This window comes from Egretta garzetta, unplaced genomic scaffold, assembly GCF_000687185.1.
Source record: "Egretta garzetta isolate BGI_Z169 unplaced genomic scaffold, ASM68718v1 scaffold136, whole genome shotgun sequence".
In the NCBI taxonomy this organism is placed as follows: domain Eukaryota; kingdom Metazoa; phylum Chordata; class Aves; order Pelecaniformes; family Ardeidae; genus Egretta; species Egretta garzetta.
Window position 1 is genome coordinate 2,163,262 of NW_009260066.1, and position 19,006 is coordinate 2,182,267.

At 40.0% G+C, this 19,006-nt stretch overlaps 1 protein-coding gene across 1 annotated transcript in view; it reads left to right on the forward strand.

The window, feature by feature from the left end:
• ATG10 (autophagy related 10) overlaps nucleotides 1-19,006 on the forward strand; it is an 81,076-nt gene that overhangs the window by 38,032 nt on the left and 24,038 nt on the right. The window contains exon 3 of the mRNA XM_009641116.2: nucleotides 12,309-12,435. Within this exon, the coding sequence (XP_009639411.1) occupies nucleotides 12,309-12,435 (127 nt within the window). The remainder of the gene's footprint in view (nucleotides 1-12,308; nucleotides 12,436-19,006) is intronic.

Consider the following 19,006-nt stretch of genomic DNA (forward strand, 5'->3'; position numbering starts at 1 on the left):
ACATACACATTGATATAAAAAGCCAGCATGTGCCTTCTTTCTGTAAACTGCATTCAGTTCTGTAGAATTCAATGTATAAAAGGTCCTGCTACTTGGGAACCGATTCCTACAGCCGTAAGATCTTGATCTGCTCACAGATTACTTCCAGACTCAGCGAAGTCAAAAATGCAGAGGTCCTCCTTTACCTGAAGCATAACAGAATAGAGACCTCAGCAGTACTGTTTGAAATATCATGTGGATACCAGGCCTTCATTCTGAAATTATTCCTTCAGGGACTGCTGTTGAGATGCAGAAACCTATAAACAGAAGTTAAGAAAAAAATCAATTAAACTGTGTCTTTGATTTTGGTGCAGCACTGCCATTCATAGCTTCTGTCTTATGAATAAAGTGATCGTATAGGATGATAAAAATATATTTAATGTATTTTTAGTTGCTTTTTCTTCCCCTACATCCTTCGTTTTGCACATGACTGAACTTTAATGTTTAGGAAAGCATGCTCTTAGCTGGTTCTAGATTGATTCCTTTACATAACCAGAAATAATTTAAGTAGTAAATATCTTGACATTTCTGTGGGACCCTGGATGGGGTACATGCAGCAGCATGCAGTGCAATAAAGGGTTCTTTCAGCAAATGTTTAGGAAAATACTTTCCAAGAGATCTGCACATGATTAGAATTACTGAGTGCTCTCCTCTTTGGCTTCCTGTTTTGGAATTAAATGCCTTCGGGACACTTGGAATATCTCAGTTTTGAAAAGCAAGAGCAGTTTAACCAATTAAATACTTCATCGTCTTAGTTATGATTTCAGTGAGTCGTAAATAGGGATGAATATATGAAATAGTCCCTGAGATACCGTAATCAAATTGAAGGAATAAATTAACTCTAGTAGCCAGAAAGTAGCTTTTGAGGGAAATGAAAGCAGATAAAATGTAGCGAACGGTCAAAGCAAGGTTCTGGCTCTTTCTCTGCACGTGTATACAATTATGAGCTCTCTCCTTACTTCTTGTGTCCTGTGGGATACAGGGTGAATCACTTTCCGGTATGGTCAAGGAAGTTGGGGCTGTGGAGCCCCTCACGATTTGTACCCTCTGAACACAAAAATCACCTGCGGAGGCTGGTGTGGTGTGATGTTGTTCACACCAAAGCCCTGGAGTATCCGGGCTCTCTTCCCTGCTCTGGCAAACGTTTGGTGACTCCTACAAGGTGGAATGGGAGAGACGTCACCTCAGGTGCTTCGTGGCTCAGTGTCTGAGGTGCTCTGTGGAGCGAGGAGTTCCCCCGTGCAGAAGGGGAAACTGTGCAAAATGGGTGAATGCAGCATTGAGAGGGAGGAGGCAAACGTTCCGGCTCTCCTTTTCCTTCTCAAGTTCTCTGCTGCTCCCGAAAAAGAAAAAATTGAACATTTTTTTGGAACAACTTGCTAATTGCTTGAGGTATTTTACATAGCTTATTTATAAATTTTGAAGGAAAATTTAGATATGCTTGTTGAACAGTTGTATACAGAACAATCTCCTCAAGTCCCTCCACCTGGTACTGAGCAATTCAACTACAAGAATTCCTTAAAATGAGATAAATTGATGTATTTGACAGCTCACCCATTATGTGGGGGTTGCATCTGTGTAAAATTTCTATAGTAACACTATACATGAGCTTGGCCAAGTGCAGCGATGTACAGTGCGTACCCTTTATTGATTTTTGGAAAACTTCTGCTACAGTGGTGTTGTCTGTTCATTGTATTTTTATAGTATTGTGGACCATTACAGGTGTTTTCCACCACATACCACAGTGGAAATATTTGGGTATTTCTAATTCTGTACTGGGCTTTCTTGTCAAATAAAACAGTTTGCATGAATATGGACACTGTTAGAAGATTCATTCCAGACAGAAACATTGTAAATAATTCCTACAGATTTTCTACTTGGCTTTAAAGAACTGTGAAGCCAATTCCGAACTCCTAGAGTATAGCTGGCTTCAAGGTGCAGTTGTATTGAGTTGTACCAAACTCTTGGTGGTGTATTACTATAGCTGAGATCCTTTCCTCCTATATTTTCTTTATTTTTCTATAGAAGTTTCCTAGCCATATTATTCAGCCATAGGAATATTGTGTAGCTATCTCTATTGCTAAATAATGCCGGAACAGGCGATTTTTAATTGCAAGAATGTATTGCATTGTGTCTTCTCATTTGAATTTTGTGAATTTTAGCTGCATTTTGTCAAACTACAATTACTTCTTTGTAAAGCTTGCTAGCAGTTAAATTTGCGTTGAGATTTATTATGTACCACATTCCTGGAAATTAATATTATCGCGTAATACAGCATGGCAGTTTTCATTTGAGATCACATTAATAAAAGAAGTCATTCAGTACCTTCTTTCCAGCCAATATGAACGTCTCTGATGTATATTTGGGCTGGTTGTGATCAATGACATTTGATAACATTATATTTATTAATACTTAGAATATTCTTACAGAGTATTTTGTCTGAAAAGGAACTGAAGGGCTTTTGACCTGGCCAAATATGAATTCAGAGCTTTGCATTTGCTATGTAACAGTGATTAGAGATGAGAAAGTAAGTGCATCTGCATTACCTCATACATTAATAAAATAAACAGTTTTTCAGAGCAAGCAAAAGCTGAACTGACTTGACTTGGTAGGGTCTGGCTGTTCCATAAGAAATACATGTATTACGACTATATGTTTCCAAAAAGAAAACATCACTGGATCCTAATACGCTACTAGTTTTATATGTGTCATGATAAATTCAGATTTTTTTTGAGAATTTGCAAGGAAATTAATAATTGTTTTGAGCGACAGTTAAAATTTTTGAATGAAGATTATTTTGCATTTGAAATAGATTATTATATTTCAATTTTCTCTTACTCTTATCTTAATAAGAGAATAATATATATGCTCTAGCCTTAACATGTAGTTAATTTAATTGGATCTCTCATATTCAAATAGACTAGTTGTCATTAAGCTACATCGTCTCTGATTATCGCTTCTAATTGTTGTGCTAGTGTAATGCAGGCTGTGTTCAAGCTTAGATTAGCATCTTGGGTGACTTCTAAGTTGCATCGTTATGACAGATACTAACTTACTTGGGTGCCATGTCCTTTTTCAGCGAGGCAGCACACCACTAGTACACTTATTGCAGTAAGCGGAGATGCTGCCTTTCTTTGGTGGAGGGCACCTCCTGGGTGGGCATCAGTACAGGCAAGCCTCCCTGAAGAGCACTTCTGCCTGGCCCCACCGTGGCGGCCGAGCCCGTGGCAGAGCAAACGACTCCAGAACTGCGCCATCCCCGCCTCCCCTTCAGCTGCTTTTAATTGTAACCTTTAACTTCAATTTTCTTGTTTTTATAATGCCAGATTTTGTGACAATTTGAGCATTTCTGTCTGTAACTTTTTCACTTGAATTACTGCTAAACACTGTCTGTCGGTCTTGGCACCGTTTTCCTACAGTTTTCCATCTGAGAAATTAATGAGGATTTGAGTTTGTCTTCTATAAAGTAAAGGTTTGTAGGCATTTGCTGTCAGTCTCCCCATTGAATTAAGCGTGGCCAAAATTGGGTTGCTGCTGAGATTCTCAAAGCAGAAATAATAATCCTTGCTCTAAAAAAATAAAACTGACCTAAAATACAGCTGAACTTCTACCTTTGTCTTCTAGTGTAGCTTTTTTTTTTCTTTTTGCCTATTGTAAAGCATATTATTATGAAGCATAGAGCCCAATCCTGGAAGCGCTTCTGTTCAAAAAAGCAATAATCTTGTGAAATAGTACTTCACCTTCAAGCAGTAACTTTTCCCAATTTGTACAAATGCAAGATAATAACAAAAATAATGGGGAAAATACTATGTTTTGGGTTATGTACTTCTGGATAAAATTCAATGCTGTAAAACTTTGCTTGTGTGTGAATTTTAATTTTTTTACTATAATAATTATTGCAAACTAACTGCAACAATGTGCATTTGTACCTACCTGATCTGTTTTTCATCAGCCTTGAAAACTGCACCCCTTTGTATATGTGTAGCTTGTTCTTGTTTGATAGCACCATTGAGGACTGGTGTGTTTTGCCAGTATTGTTTTATGAAGGTTTTGAATGAAATTCCAAAACTTCCTATTAAACATAGTTTTCTTGTTGTAATCCTAGAGTAGGAAGATTTACAGATCTAAATCACTAGAGGTTATATCCACCGAAGGACATGGATGCGCTTGGCAGCTCTGGCCAAAATTTTGTCCAGACGAAATCTTTCTCACCTGCCTCTTGACCTGGGATGTGCCTGGGGGCCCTGGGAGTCCAGTCCCAGGTTGGTCATGCCGTGAACTTCTGCGGCCTGTCTCGCCCTCAGGTCCAGATCTAGCAAGACTCAAGTGCCAAAATGTGCCCTGCAGAAGACGGCCAGAGGAGATGCTGGTTGTCCTCTATTGCCCTGTAGTTTGAGGGAGGTTATGGGCGATCCTGATTTCAGTTCTCTCCTTTGGCAGAGGCTCTGGAAGCTTCTTTGAAAGTGCCTGACTCATTGGTTGTTAAGGTACTGTGGAAGCTGTTCTGCTTCATGTGGAATAATTAAGTATACGTTGGATGACACAGAGGGAAAGACTTTGGGCTGATGTTTACAGTACTCAGAAGAAGAGGCTGGTGTTTCTGTCCCTGCAGAGACACAGAGCGGTCTCCATACCTTACCTGTCCTGCATGACTTTTCTTACAGAAAGGCTAGAGGCCAAAAAAGGAGGTACAGGTACCGCCATCTCTTATAGCAATAAGAGATCTTATCTCGCCATACTTAGATAGAAGGGCTGCTGTAAATGCCTGATTCCTAGGAATAATGTTGAGAATGGATGTTGATTGGAGGTAGTGGAAGTAAATGCATCCCCACAGCTTACAGATGAAGTTGCTCTGTTCTCCTGTGAGGTGTGCGTCCGTGGCTTTGCCTGCACACTTCTTAAGAATTCTGAATAGTCTAGGTTAGTCCATCATCCCTCAGCAGGTGGACCATGTCTCTTCTACTCCTTTCATTACCTTGCCTGGTTTCCGAGCTTTGCTGGGTGTTAACTTTAGTTTCCTCCAGAAGAGGTTTCCTAACGTACTGTGTCTCAGTGCTTCAGCCCTGTTCAGAATGGAATCTTGTACTTCCTACATAAAAAAGGAGAAAACCTTTCTTCTGGGGGATGAGAGAAGCCACCAGATTCTGCATTTTATATGTGACAACCTGGCAAGAGTGAAGAGTGATTTTGAGAATTCCCCACCTTTATGTGGAAAAAAAAAATCACAAATTTTGTTTTCACGGTCCATTGCTTCTTTTGCTTTCACTTGTGATAGTGGTCTTAAAGCAATCAAAAGACAAATCTAATTTCCAGCCATTAGAAGTGATTGTTAATGCATGAGGGACTACTGCAATTTTACGTGCTGAGTCTTTTTGGGGTGGAAGTCGTGGTTTTGGTCTCTTGGTATGCCTTGAATGACAAAAGTCTTTGGGGTTTTTTTATTAGTAACCTGTATTTTTTGGGGGAAAATAGTCATTCTAATAATGACTGGGTGCTTTTACAGTGTCACAGTCAGGGTGCTGACTTCAGTCAGAAGATTTTCCTTTGGGAAATGAAGTATTTCAGGGATCTGTGTGCCCATAGGAATGTGTTGCCTGTTTACATTAAGTCACCTCTTAGTTTTTCCATTTTTCTATTCCAAAAGCGTAGTGGCTTTTCAAGGTAGCTGTGTCTTCCAAAAGAAGGCTCTTTGGACATGGCATTTAGTAGCATTACTGACTAATTTAAGGGCCACTTTCCTTTTCCATTATTGAGGGGCAGTATTTAAGCAGGTGCTTCACTTGGCTAACTGAATTTGAAGAAATCCAAGATAGTGGGGAGGATTTTGTAGCTGCCTACAGAAAATAAATCCATAAGGTAACTTTGTTGTTCTGCAGAGCTCTTTTGTTATCCTCATACTGCCTCATCTGTCACTAATGATGGCGGCACCGGAAAACACATGGAGATTGTTGGTTTCCTCATATACTTCACATAAAAGAGCAATTTATTAATGTATATAAAAATGCTGCAACTGGTGGCAAAGATGTTTGTGCTCTATTCATCTTACACTTAAATTATTCAGGAAGATGTCCACATTTTTATGCATTTTTACAGGCCATGATACAGTGGGGTAAGTTTGATTAGAGCCTATAAATTTTAGTATAGTATGAATCTTTAATAGTGAACAGAAAATACTGACAATCACTTAATGCAAACTGAAATTCTCCTACTACATTAAAATAAAAAACCCCACGTGCTAGGATGGTTTCGAGGTTCTTGCAAGCCTTGGTTTGTTGGGTTTTTTTTCCCTCAGCATGCTGAATTTTGTAAGGACATTTTTTTTTTTCCATTTTCTAGGCCTCCTTGCAATTTTCAATACTTCAGTTTGAGACTTGAGTCCAGGCAGCAGGCATCCTGGCAGTGCAGCCTTCAGTCGGTCAGCCAAGCTCCTGTCTCCTGCCACCCTGTGGCTTATGGAGATGATCTGAGCTGGTCGTGGGGGCTGCTGCCCACGGGTCTGACTCTCCTCCTCTCTGACCATGCTTACCTTGCTGACCACTGCGACTCTGCACTGCATTTTCAGTATGGAAGGGAGAGGGAGGATGGGATCCAGAGGTTTGAGATCTCTGTAAGGGTGGAGGATGGCTTGAGACTCTGCATGGGAGGGACAAAAACCGGCAGCAAAATGACCTGCAGAGACTAGACCCGTGGGGGCTGCAGACGAAAAAAGTGAGACACAGTCCAAATAAATGTGGAGAACACCCAGGAGGAAGAATAAAGTGCGCAGATACAATCTCACCGCGCTGCCACACCCTCCACATTAAGCTCTGTTTTAATTCTGTCTGATGAGCACTGTCCTACCATTCAGTTTTCATGTTCAGATCTCCCTGTTTGCCAAAGGGAAAGTGTTGAACGGGGAGGGGAGCTGCTCCTTGTTGTTTCACACAGTAGCTCACAGTTGTCTCTGAAGAAAGAGAAACGCCGTGCTGGAGAAACAGTCATACATTTGTTTTCAACTTTAGAGGCTGAAATGAAATTAAGTGTAGATGTGTTCCAAGCAATGAAATCAGATTTGCTTACTAATGTGGATTGAATCTCCTTCTCCCCCGCAACCCCAACGAAGGTACAGCCGTACCAGTAACTGTGCCTGTGTCACCTCTTCCTCCCTTTCCTGCTTGCAGCCCAATCCTGCAGTGCTCCTGCAGGAGAATTTCCCAGGAGGCTGGCCTGCAGCAGGAGGAAATAGAGGTCAAGACAGCAAGAAAAGAGATGAGGAACACGGGAATTGTGAGAAAGGCATCACTGACTTGAGATCCAGGAGAAATGTGCCTGCTGTTCTTTAAGCACTTCTCTTAGCTTTTCCCCCAAAAAGGTCATTAGGGCCTGCTTCTGCATTTCAAGGGGAATTTGGGCTGAGGAAGGAAGGCTGGCTCAGGCGGCCTCTGTGGATGAGGTGGAGAGAGGGAAACTTTGCAGCCAGCAGTGAAAAGTCCCTTTTTTATTGGGTAATTCTGTTGCCTTACCAGTTTACCGTGTCACTTCCCTGGCCCTTCCCTGTCCTTTGGACCCCTCCCTCCAAAGGTGACCTGCCATAACCCACACCTTCCTCCATCAAAACACACTATTAACTCTCCCCTGCTGTCAAATTAACTTGTTACCACGGTTTTTTAACTTGCCTTCTTCACCAGGAGGAATAAAGATAGTACAAATACGTTGTTTTGCCTTCAGAGTGACATTTCTTATCTATCGATTTAAATAAGTTATCATTTTAAAGGGAGCTAATCAACTTAATTTGTTTAGGGGTTACTTGGATGTTGAGAACAAATTTATATCAATTAAACTTAGTGATAATTCACTTATGATGGAACTAATATAATTAATTAGGTAGTTGCTGCTTATCTTTTTTCTAATACATACACTGCTTTTAAACATCTACTCAACAGTCCATTATGATAACACGAGAATGATTTTACGTGAGAGCAATAGAGGAGCAGATGCTTCCTGATGACAACTTTCCAGTTTGTTTAGGAAACAGTCAGTGAGTCCTGGATTCACAGTTTTAACTTGAAGCATGGCAAGCATGCAAGCAAATTTTCAAAGCAGATACAAAAAATTGAGGAATCAAATTATTTCATAGCATTTTTAATGATTGTGATTTGGTCAAACCCCCTTTTTTGTTAACTTTTTTTTTAATGCAGGTATGTTTGTCTTTACAAGTTCAAAGCAAAATTATGAACTTGTTTTGTGATGTATGTACATGTATGAAAGTTTTGCAGCAGTTATGAAATCTTCCGATGTTAAAATTGATTTTGATATTGTCTGTTACAGTAACTAAAATTCAGCATTAGCTCAAAAATTGCAGAATCACAGAATCACAGAATGGCAGGGGTTGGAAGGGACCTCAGGAGATCATCCAGTCCAACCCGCCTGCTAAAGCAGATTCTCCTAGAGCATGTTACACAGGACATTGTCCAGGCGGGGGTTGAATATCTCCAGAGAAGGAGACTCCGCAGCCCCCCGGGGCAGCCTGTGCCAGTGCTCTGTCACCCTCAAAGCAAAGAAGTTCTTCCTCAGATTCAAGTGAAACCTCTTATGCTTCAGTTTGTGCCCATTGCCCCTTGTCCTCTCGCTGGGCACCACTGCAGAGTCTGGCTCCGCCCTCTGACACCCACCCTTAAGATATTTGTATGTGTTGACGAGATCCCCTCTCAGTCTTCTCTTCCTCAGGCTGAACAAGCCCAACTCTCTCAGCCTTTCCTCACAGGGGAGATGCTCCAGTCCCTTTATCACTCTTGTTGCCCTCCTCTGGACTCTTTCTAGGAGTTCCTCATCTTTCTTGAACTGCAGAGCCCAGAACTGGACACAGTACCTGGTGCATGGGGTTCGACCTCCCCAGGTGCAGCACTCGACACTTGCTCTTGTTGAACTTCATCAGGTTCCTCTCCACCCACCTCTCCATCCTGTCCAGGTCCCGCTGAATGGCAGCGCAGCCTTCTGGCTTATCAGCTGCTCCTCCCAGTTTGGTGTCATCAGCGAACTTGCTGAGGGTGCGCTCTGTCCCTTCGTCCAGGTCGTTGATTAATAAGTTGAACAAGACCAGGTGGACTACTGAGCCCTGGGGAACTCCACTAGCTACCGGCCTCGAATTAAAAAGAGATAGAACAACAGTATACATAAAAAAGGAAAGTAGAGCAATTACTTGAAGAAAAAAATTAAATAGGCTATCATATGACATAAATAAAAAGAAAATTCTGTGGTTTTGTTTTTTTTTTTTTTTTAATATGTTACACCTGTGGTTTATATTTATGGCTTTATCAGTAGTTGTTTAAGGAGTGGAAAATAAATCTCTGCTTTTGGGCTGATAAAAACTCTGAGGGTCCATGGCTTTATTCAGCATAGATTTTTAGGTGTTCTGAAGATTGCCTAAAATGACTGTACTCATTTTATTCAGCTCATCAGCAAAGTTCATCTCATCAGCTAGAGAGATACGATCAAAAACTTTTAGGCTCCAAAATGTACTTTCCCTGCATAAATACTGTGTGTTGTACTTACTGAGACTGTAAAGTACAGGATTACACATCAGTGCCATATCTTTTTATGTAAGAAGTATTGAAACCGCTGTTTACCAAAAGGAAGGGGTATTAGAGGTAGCCCTAAGAAGGATTCAGCTATCTGCCTTTGTATGCAGATCACAACTAGAAACAGTGGAAAAAGAGATCTGAGTATCAGAAACTTATTTTGAATAAGTGTGGAAACTTTGTAGGAGACCGGAGTCCATCTTGTTACAGAGCAGAAGAATGTCAGTTTCAAAGCTTCTTTGAGCTTTGCATTTAGCTGAATGCTTGATTTCAGACACTGCCTCAACTATCAGTCAAAAAAATCCAGGATAATGCAAAATAAATGTGTCCAAAAATACTCTGCTCTCCAAAAGAGCAAAGCATTACAGCTGTCTTCCTCCCTTCTCTGCTGCCTTTCCTGCCATCAAACTATGTACATCTGCTGGGAAGGTCACTTCTGGATAAAATCACCTTTCTCTGGGAGTAATAGGATGTTTTGGGATGTACTTCACTGTCTAATATCTGTCTGGTAATGGCAGAAATTGTTAAGATTTCTCAGTGGCCATCTCAAGGAACAATGAAATTAGAAAGTCTCTCCTTTGCTTTCCTTTTCCTAATCCAGAAAATGAAGATAGAATTTGCTTACCAGCTGAAATCCTAACCCAGTAAGTTGAATTCTTAATGATTAAGTTGCTCCTAGCTTAACTTATGACTTTCTGAGATAGTAAGTAGGGTTTTTATAAAGCACATTTTCCCTAAGGGTACACAGGTTTGAGTATTTAATTTTTGTGTATTACTTCTTTTCCTAAGTATTTGGAGGTAATAGAGAATATGGCTTCTTTATCAGTCAGTCTAAAATCATTACCAATTAGATATTGCTATTTATGTGAGGGTATACAGTCATTGTACCCTTCTATACAGAAAGCAGGAGAGAGAAGTATGCATATGCATACAGCTGTTTTCCAGAACAGTAGTATTTAATACATGAACAGATAGTCTTGCCAGGAACATGTAGTCTTTTAGGTTTTTTTGCTATTTGCTATTCTTACTAAAGCATTGAAAATTGATCCACTTTAAAGAAAGTTCAGCTTATTATAGAGAAGATATTTCTATTTTCTGTGAGAGCTTTTTTTAATCTGTATTTCACATCTGATCAGAGGGTGCGACGTGTGAGGAGGAAAAGAACTTGCCTTCTCAGCCTGCTACACGTTTACATGGGAACTGGGCATAGCAAACCTAACCTCACCTGGTCCGTGAAGTCAGATGCAGTAATCATCTTTGTCCCTTCTGGCACATTGTCTTTAGTATCCCTTCACAGGCAGTTTTTAAAACAAGCGTTTTTTAGTGTTCTTTTTCAGTGCTTTCGGTATCTGTTTCCTGATAAGCTAAAACTGACCATTCCTGCAGCTGTCCAGAATTTCCTTAGAAACCTTCCCTTCTGTGAGCATCTATGATTTTCTCATTTAATGTCCAAAAATGTATTTACAGTACCTTGGAGTGTAGCTTCCCAAGGTCTGGGCTCTCCATTCGTGGTCTTCTATGCGTGTGCCTTGGCAGCATCTGGTTGTCTAACACACTAAATTTGGGGGAAATCACTTCTGTTTAAGAGTCATTTCTGTTACAGTTTATCAGTTCTTATATCTCTTCATAGAATGATTCATGGCTGAGTTGATTTAAGGATATGAGAAAAAAATGCAAAATAGCTTTAAATTTCTCATGTGTTAAACCAGCATGGTGTTCAAAGGATGCTGGTTCTTATTTTCGGTTCAATCTTTTTTATTTTGCTTGGACAGAGACAGTAAGCCAATATGCACAGTTGCTTGGCAATAGTAAAGTTGTGAAATGCACACCCAACCTGTGGGGCATTATGGTTGCTTTGTTCATGCATGTAAATTTGGGGGTTTGAAAACCAAAGACGTCCACATCCATGGTGTCTTCTTGGAAAGTTTGTTCTAACATTTAATCTTAATGGCATTTTTAATGTAATGGTTCCATTTTCAGGTACATTGAGTATCGACGATTTTTAAAAAAGGAAAAACAACTGGGTGCTTCGCACTGTTTGAGTATTAATTTGAAATGTTAGGAAATTTATGCTGCAACTGGGGTTTATCTCAAGGCAGTAAGTTCCATCTCTTCTGATTTATTTCAAACCTACAATAAACTTAGGTTACACCTGAAATATACATTAACAGGAAAAAATTGTCTCAAGTTTTACAAGTATTAGCAAAAACAACCTCTGGCAAAAAGCTTCAAAGGAAGTGGAAGAGAGAATTTTTGGTGGATACATTTGGTTTGTCTTTTGGCAAGCAAAACCAGATTATTTAAGGATACACTTTTAAAATGGTCAATACTAAAGGTAACGAGGAGCTACGCAGCTGTTGTCACCTCACTGTGCCAGTTATTGTGCTGTAAAGGTTTAGGGAGCTTTTGTCTTTTGCTTACAAAAGCAGCGTGCACTTAGAAAGACCTCAGTTCTGCAAGTGCTTACACGTAGTTCATAGTTTGTGGAAGTGAGTTTGTAAGATGTCTTTGTAGCTTTTGGACTTTTGTGATTTCCTTGCTGGAATTGAAAAATTCCTTCTGGAATTCAAATGAGTAGTGCTGTGAAAGGGGCGATTGCCATTATTTCTGTTCTGTATATTTATTGAATTTATTACAGTAGTATTAATTACTTTTCCCTTGATACAAATACAAAAGTTGATGTATTAATGTGTTCATGTTTGGTTTTTTTAGGAGTCTTTGGATGATTCTCAAGTAGCTGGAGTTTGTGCAACGGAAGAAGTGATTCGCTATGAATATCATGTCTTGTACTCCAGCAGCTACCAAGTACCTGTGCTTTATTTTAGGGCATGCTTTTTAGGTAAGACCAATCTTCTGATAGACAAAAGGAAGAATAAAAATATGGTGGAGACAATAGATGTTAAAACCACAGATTTTGTATTAAATTGAGGGACAGAGTAATGACCATATGTAACAGGAAAGTAAGATGAGGCTGTTCACCAGTAAATTTTGTAATACTCCCGACACAGAGATTCAGGACCTTGTAGCAGATGGTATCATCTCAGCCTGAAGGAGGCTGATCTTTGGCTCCTGGCATCTTGCCTGTGGTTGACTAAAACTGCTGGTCATTTTTCTTGTTCTTTTCGTTAAATGAGTACAAAAACTTAAAGCTGCAGGTTTGAATTTGGCTACAAAATGAGTGGACATGATTACAGTGCTTCAGCAGAACCATGTCTGTTTCTTTGGAGCCTGAATTTGAGCCACAAGGCTGGGATCTAAATGTGCCTTTAAAAGCGTATGCTGTTTTCTATTTAAATTTGCTGCTTAAAAAAAAAAATTATACCAGTGAGTTATTGCCTCTTTCTATGTATTAAAACTGGCTTCTGAAATGCTAACTGATCTTCTTTCCTCCCTGATACGTACATCTTGTTACCCATTACTCAATGGCTGTAGCCGCTGTGATTTCACTCACCATCCTGTCAGGAAGGAAGGAGGAACACACAGCCTCCCTCCAAGGCCGCTGTTGGTGTCACTTATTTAATCAGCAAGCACAGAGTGATCACACTGCAGCACTGGCTGTGCTCCCTTCCTTTCTGCCCAAAGACTGTGTACCTAGGGCAGAGGGACTGAAATCTTTAAGTAATTTTATTCAGTTTCCTGCATGGTAGCATCAGCATCTTTTGTGTTTTGAATAACTTCCTAACTTTATCTAGATAAAGACGTTTGAATGTTGCCAGTGATATCTTTTCCTTTTTAATTAAAAAGTAGCTTAAGCTGCTTTGAATGTGTTTGGTAGATTTAATCACTCTCTGCCTTATATTGTTTAATGGTTTCTAATTTTGCAGTGTTAGCATTTTAAAAGGCACTTTAGATTTAAAATTGAAGAACAAATTCTCATAGACTCCCTGGTGGAAAGATTTTAGTCTGAGGTGCAGTTTCAGGAATGGATAATTTGGGGTAAATTTTCAAACTGGGATATGGGGAATTGGGGACATTGCTCTGCCTTTACCACCGACAGAACTCATTCGCACACATCCTGCTGCAAATTTATTTCTAGAATTATTACAGGCATTTACAAATGTGCAGTGTTTTGCCTTTAAACTTACTATGCAGATAGTAAGACAAAGTTTTGCTGTAAGAGATAGATTAACCTATTTGTGGTCCTGAAAAATGTCATCTTCTTGATTTTAGCTGAGTTAATAGTGCACTGTCTCTACAGAAGAGGATGGAGACGCTGCAGGTAGAGGAAATAGGACACTATTTCTACTGTACTGTACTTTCATATAATTAGTATTCACCATAAGCAGTTAATCACCAGAGAAGAGCTCCCAGAGACAAAACAAGTTGTTTAGCTTGTCAGCATCAGGGAATCGGAGGTGTTGAAACATGACTCCTTATAGCTGGAAGTGGATATTACAGAAGCTAGTGGATGATCTAATGCACAATCGTGGTATTATGTGCCAACAGCTCCCCTTGCAGTACAAAACTGTAATTGTTCCTACAAGTACAATTATGCTTAAAAACACTTTTTGGGAACCTTTCACAATGAAAAACAAGGACTTTTTTTAGATAATTCCTAAAGTCACCTGGGTTCTCTTCAGCATTTAACATTCTCTTTTAACATTTAACATTCTCTGACTCTTGAAGAGAGAAGGATACAAAATGCTGGCAGTAAGTACTTTTCCAATAATGTTTTCAGCTAATATTCTGAGATTTTAATTATGGATAGCTTACTTTTGAAAATGAAAAATTCTGTCATCCCTGCAAGTTATTTGCCTGTCTGTGCCGTGCTGTCTGAAGGTCCCAGTGTGGGGTTTTCAGGAATGTGCAGGTGACAGTCGCTCAGAATCACTTGAAATGTCTGAGCAGAGTATCTTTTTGTCTTATCTTGTACCTCCTATGAGGAGAACTCTAGGTAATGCCCTGAGGTTTTTTTTTTTTTCCTTTCATGTGATAGGCTCCTTACCTTGTTTCTCAGACAACTAGTAATACTCACTGCACTCCTCATCTGAAATAATCAGGGAGGAATCTTGTTCCGAGACCTACACCAATTTCCCAGTCTAAATTCCTACCCTTATTTGTAGATTAAGTAACAGAATCGGGTTCCTCACAAGTCTCGTGGGCTGTTCATGGTTTCCCTCAAATCCTGTCCATTCTGATCCTCCTGTTAATTAGAGCTTGCTGCAGGAGGTACCTGAAGGTGAGATAGAATCCTTCCAGTATTTCCACAGCCCTTCCCTGTCTTGCCTTCCCCAGCAGCAGGGCACAGAGTTTGAATTCAAAGCTCTGCTTCCTCTCTGGCAGTATGTTAACTGGCCATTACACCTCGAGGCCTGCCTAGGAAATAATAATTCTTCTGTTCAACCTGACTAAGTAGTTTTGCTTGTTTTGCAATATTCACTTCCTCACTTTGTGTGTTATAATAGCAACTGGTGCCAGCCTGTCCAAATCTGCGCTCTTCCAAATAGACTCCTTAAAAACTTTTCTAGAACAATTAAATCCTGCCTTTCTCCCATCGTATGTGAGTCCAGTTTTCAATGAGCGCTTAGTCTCTTGCAGAACCTCCTAGAAAAAAGGCTTCCAAAAGAGTTGCTGGGGAGATTTTCTTGTCATATTCAGCGTGGTTGGTATCTTCAGGAGCTTGTGTTGGTGAGGACATCCAGTTCTCACTCCTCTCTGCTAGCCATTGTGCTCAAACATTACAGATCAGTTCTTCCTGCAGAAGGACAAAAGTTATATTGCATCTTTATCCTTGCTGCTGTCTAAATTGGATGAAATAGTTTGTTTTCTGGAATTCATCTTTAGACTTCTTTTTTTGGTGAGAAGTTTGATGTGTAAGGTAGTGCAAGGTAAGGGTTTGAAATTTTGATTGTAACAGAACTAAAACATCGTGAGAGACATCTAACCTTTTTGGTAGTCTCTGGGGACAGATTTACAGGGAAGATCTTGTTCTGCACAAGGACAAATGCTTCACCTGAAGATAACAGATTAAGTGTGATGACTGTCTGGAAAGATGTTTGGGAACATTATAGGATACAAGAAGATATTTTTAGGCTATGTATATATATGAATAATAAACATTTTTCACTACCTCATGATACTTTCCACATGGCAAGTATTCCTAAATTCAAACCTACTGAAGTCCCAGTCTGTGTCATGAGCTCAAGGTAGTGGTCCTCAGTATCTCACAGTCCCAGAGAACTAGGTGTCATTTCCCCAAAATCAGTCTTACACATGCCATACCTTTCAGAAATGGGAGCCCTTCTTTCTTTCTCTGGCTTCTGAGATTACCAGATCGGTGGTGGAAGAAATGCAGGAACCCCTGCTGATATCTGATGTCAGCAATTGGGCCTCTTAGAGACAGATGGCATCGGCAATTAGCCTTCCCCTTCAATGCTGGCATCAGCCAGATGGGCTGGGCTAGGTCCAGTAAGCTTTCTTTAATCAGCAGAGTATTTTCCCCTTTTCTTAGTCTTTAAGATGTCAGGGAACGTTGGTCTTTTTCTGAACTGTCATTGTCTGAAGCCATACATTCAAAAACCTCTTGCACCGAGGGCGATAGCAGCAACACAGTCACAGGTGGACACAGGCATCCTTCAGGAATCAGCCTGCATGTCAAGAAAATAATGGCTTGGCTCACACTTCTCTTCTTATTTTTCCTACAAAGGTAGAGGGATAATCATGAATGCTGGCTAAGCACTGAAAAGAAAGAGCAGGACTAATGGGAGTCAGTAAGACCTGCAGCCTAACTCCTCTAGAAAAGAGAGAAGGAATGGGATTTTCAAGTTGGCCAGCTCAAAATACATCTAGCTCTCTTGACATTGAGATAGGTCCCTGCCAATAAAAAAACGTGCTAATCCATGGTTAGAGAGAGGGAGCTTGTAAGATAATGTAAATTCCTCCAACCCTGAAGGCATGACTTTCTGTATTCATAGCCATACTGGACCTGGCTGATGCACTTTCCAGAATATAGGCTTACTCCCTGAACTCAGAAGCATGTAACCACTATGCCCTTTCTCAGAAGAATAGCTCTGCCCCGTATGAAGTGGTTTTTTCATGGCTTTGGACATCAATAAAATTGAATCATTCGTATAATCATATATTCTCCTAAGCTGTAAAGGCATTTTTTGTTTTGTGGTAATGGTATCTTAAGAGTACAAAACTGTAGTATTTCTTTGGAAAGTATGCCAGAATGAAGCGTCAAAACAATTTGTGCACCTTTTCACCAAAAATGTCAAATAACTGTTAGTTAGAAATCTAAGAAATTATTACAAGACCTCAATAAACATCAAGAAAACAGAATACAGCAACTTGTGAAGCCTGAAAATTTCCTCTGAAAATGTACATGAAATTTGTATGGCTAAAGAATTTCTGCTTTTTTGCAGAAATTAAGGTGCCACGTCAGCTGGGAGCTGCAACTTGAATGTCGTCTTAATGCCACACCATGCTGCTGTGAGGGGGCACTCAGCCATCTGCTTTTTAACTATTCCTTATTTGTGGTGACATAAATGAGTTAACCCCAAGCGGACCATCAAGAAGCTTTTCTCAGAGAAGTTTGTTGTAGACAGTTTAAGTAATAAAAATCTGTGTTTGTGATAGAAAGGCTGTGCTCCTTCTGGCCTGACTATTAAGGCAGATGAACTGGTTGATTCGAGCCCCTAGTTAGTTAATGGCAGAGGCAGAACCTCTACTTAGGAGCTCTTGACTCCCATCCTTTATCTCCTTTCTCTCAACAAAAATCTTAGTTCATTACTTCCCAGGCTCTTTTTGGCCTTTCTTGCTGGGTAAGATGTAAGGTTAATTGTGTAAGAGCCTGTATTTCTCAGAGCCTGGGTTAGTGCTGATGATCTGATGATCTGCCATGTGCCAGACTGGTGGCACTACAGGCATGGAGCTTCAGACAAAGGTAGGGTAAATCTGGCATGACCCACAAGCAGCTATTTCTTTAAACTCTCTGTAGTTATTTAATGAGCTGAATTATACAAAATGTACATATAACCACAAACTTCCACTTCTCTCTGCACACCTGCTCCCGTCTAGACTTGGGATAAGACTCGGGACAAGCTGCAAGCACCTCAGCAGCTGTGTTGTTGTGGGTGGATGATGAGTAAATACATTGCTGGGTGAATCTGAAGCCCACCTCTCTCTCCTGCCGCTTCTCCTGGCTTGGTGCTGCTGTTTCCTTCTTTTTCTGGCTGAACTTTTTGAGTTCAGCTCCCATCACAGGAAAGAATGAGGCAAGAAGCAGAGAGGCTGCTTGGCTCAGCAGGTGCCACAGTGGCCCCTTGTTGCTAGCAGCAACAATTACAGACTGCTCCGTCAGCCCAGCTGGATATTTGAGGTCTCAGTGGGTTGCAAGAATGTGTAACAGGGCTGCTAAACATGTGAATGCTGGCAGCCCTGGAAAAAGGGGTCTAAAAGTGCCCAGAGAGTACAGATGTGTGTTCTGTGCAAATCTGGGAGCTTGCGAATAAAGTGGATTCAGTTATACCATCCCAAGCAGATGACCACACAAACTGAGGAGTTTTAAAACACAAACACACACCTCCAGCCAGATTACCTGAAATGGGTCCTTCTGTCAGTCACTTTAAGATTTTAGTGTAGTTGCGTTGTTTTATTTTATTTTATTGAGAGAGAAAACTTTCAATAGACTTTCAGGTCTTCATCCCACAAAAGAGGATGGGGGGACTGCCCATCCACCCCTTCTCATTTTGCAAGGGTCTTGCAGTTCCCAGCTATGTAGCTGAATCTCACATCCATCTTAAGTATTGGTAACTTATTATTTCCTGCTGCACCTGGCCTCCCATCTTCTGAGCTAGTCAGTTAAATACAAATTTACAGGAACACAATACTTGAGGGAATGTATGAAAGCTTACTCGGTTTAAAAAGCACACTTAATTCAAAATAATTTAAAGTTTAGTGAAATATATAAAAATAGTGTAGAAAATTAGGGAAATTTTAAATCTGAGCATACTTCAATATGTAAGTGCATAATCAGAATGCCCAAATCAATTTTTTATTCCTATGTGAAACACTGCAATTACTCTATGTTAACTAAGTATTTTATTGTCTGTGATCTTACTCTGGTGTGAAGTGAGACTTTCAGTTTGGAGGTATTTGTATTTTTCTGTGAAATGAAAATAAATCTATACTGAAATATGATGGAAGATATACTGTTTCTCATACATGAAGTAATAAAATCCATGAGGTAAAGACAAAACTCAATTCTAACTGTAAAGTGATTAATGCTTCAACAATATTTGAATGTTTCTGTAAATGAGATTAATGGTTAGAGTCAAGAGTAATCCATTCCAGCGTACAATCTGAATTTGCTCAAGTGTTACTATAAAAATTCATGGATACGAAGAAGGGTGTACAGAATAAAATCTAGAGCAGCAAATCAAATTTTGCATTAGAATGTGTGTTGTTCT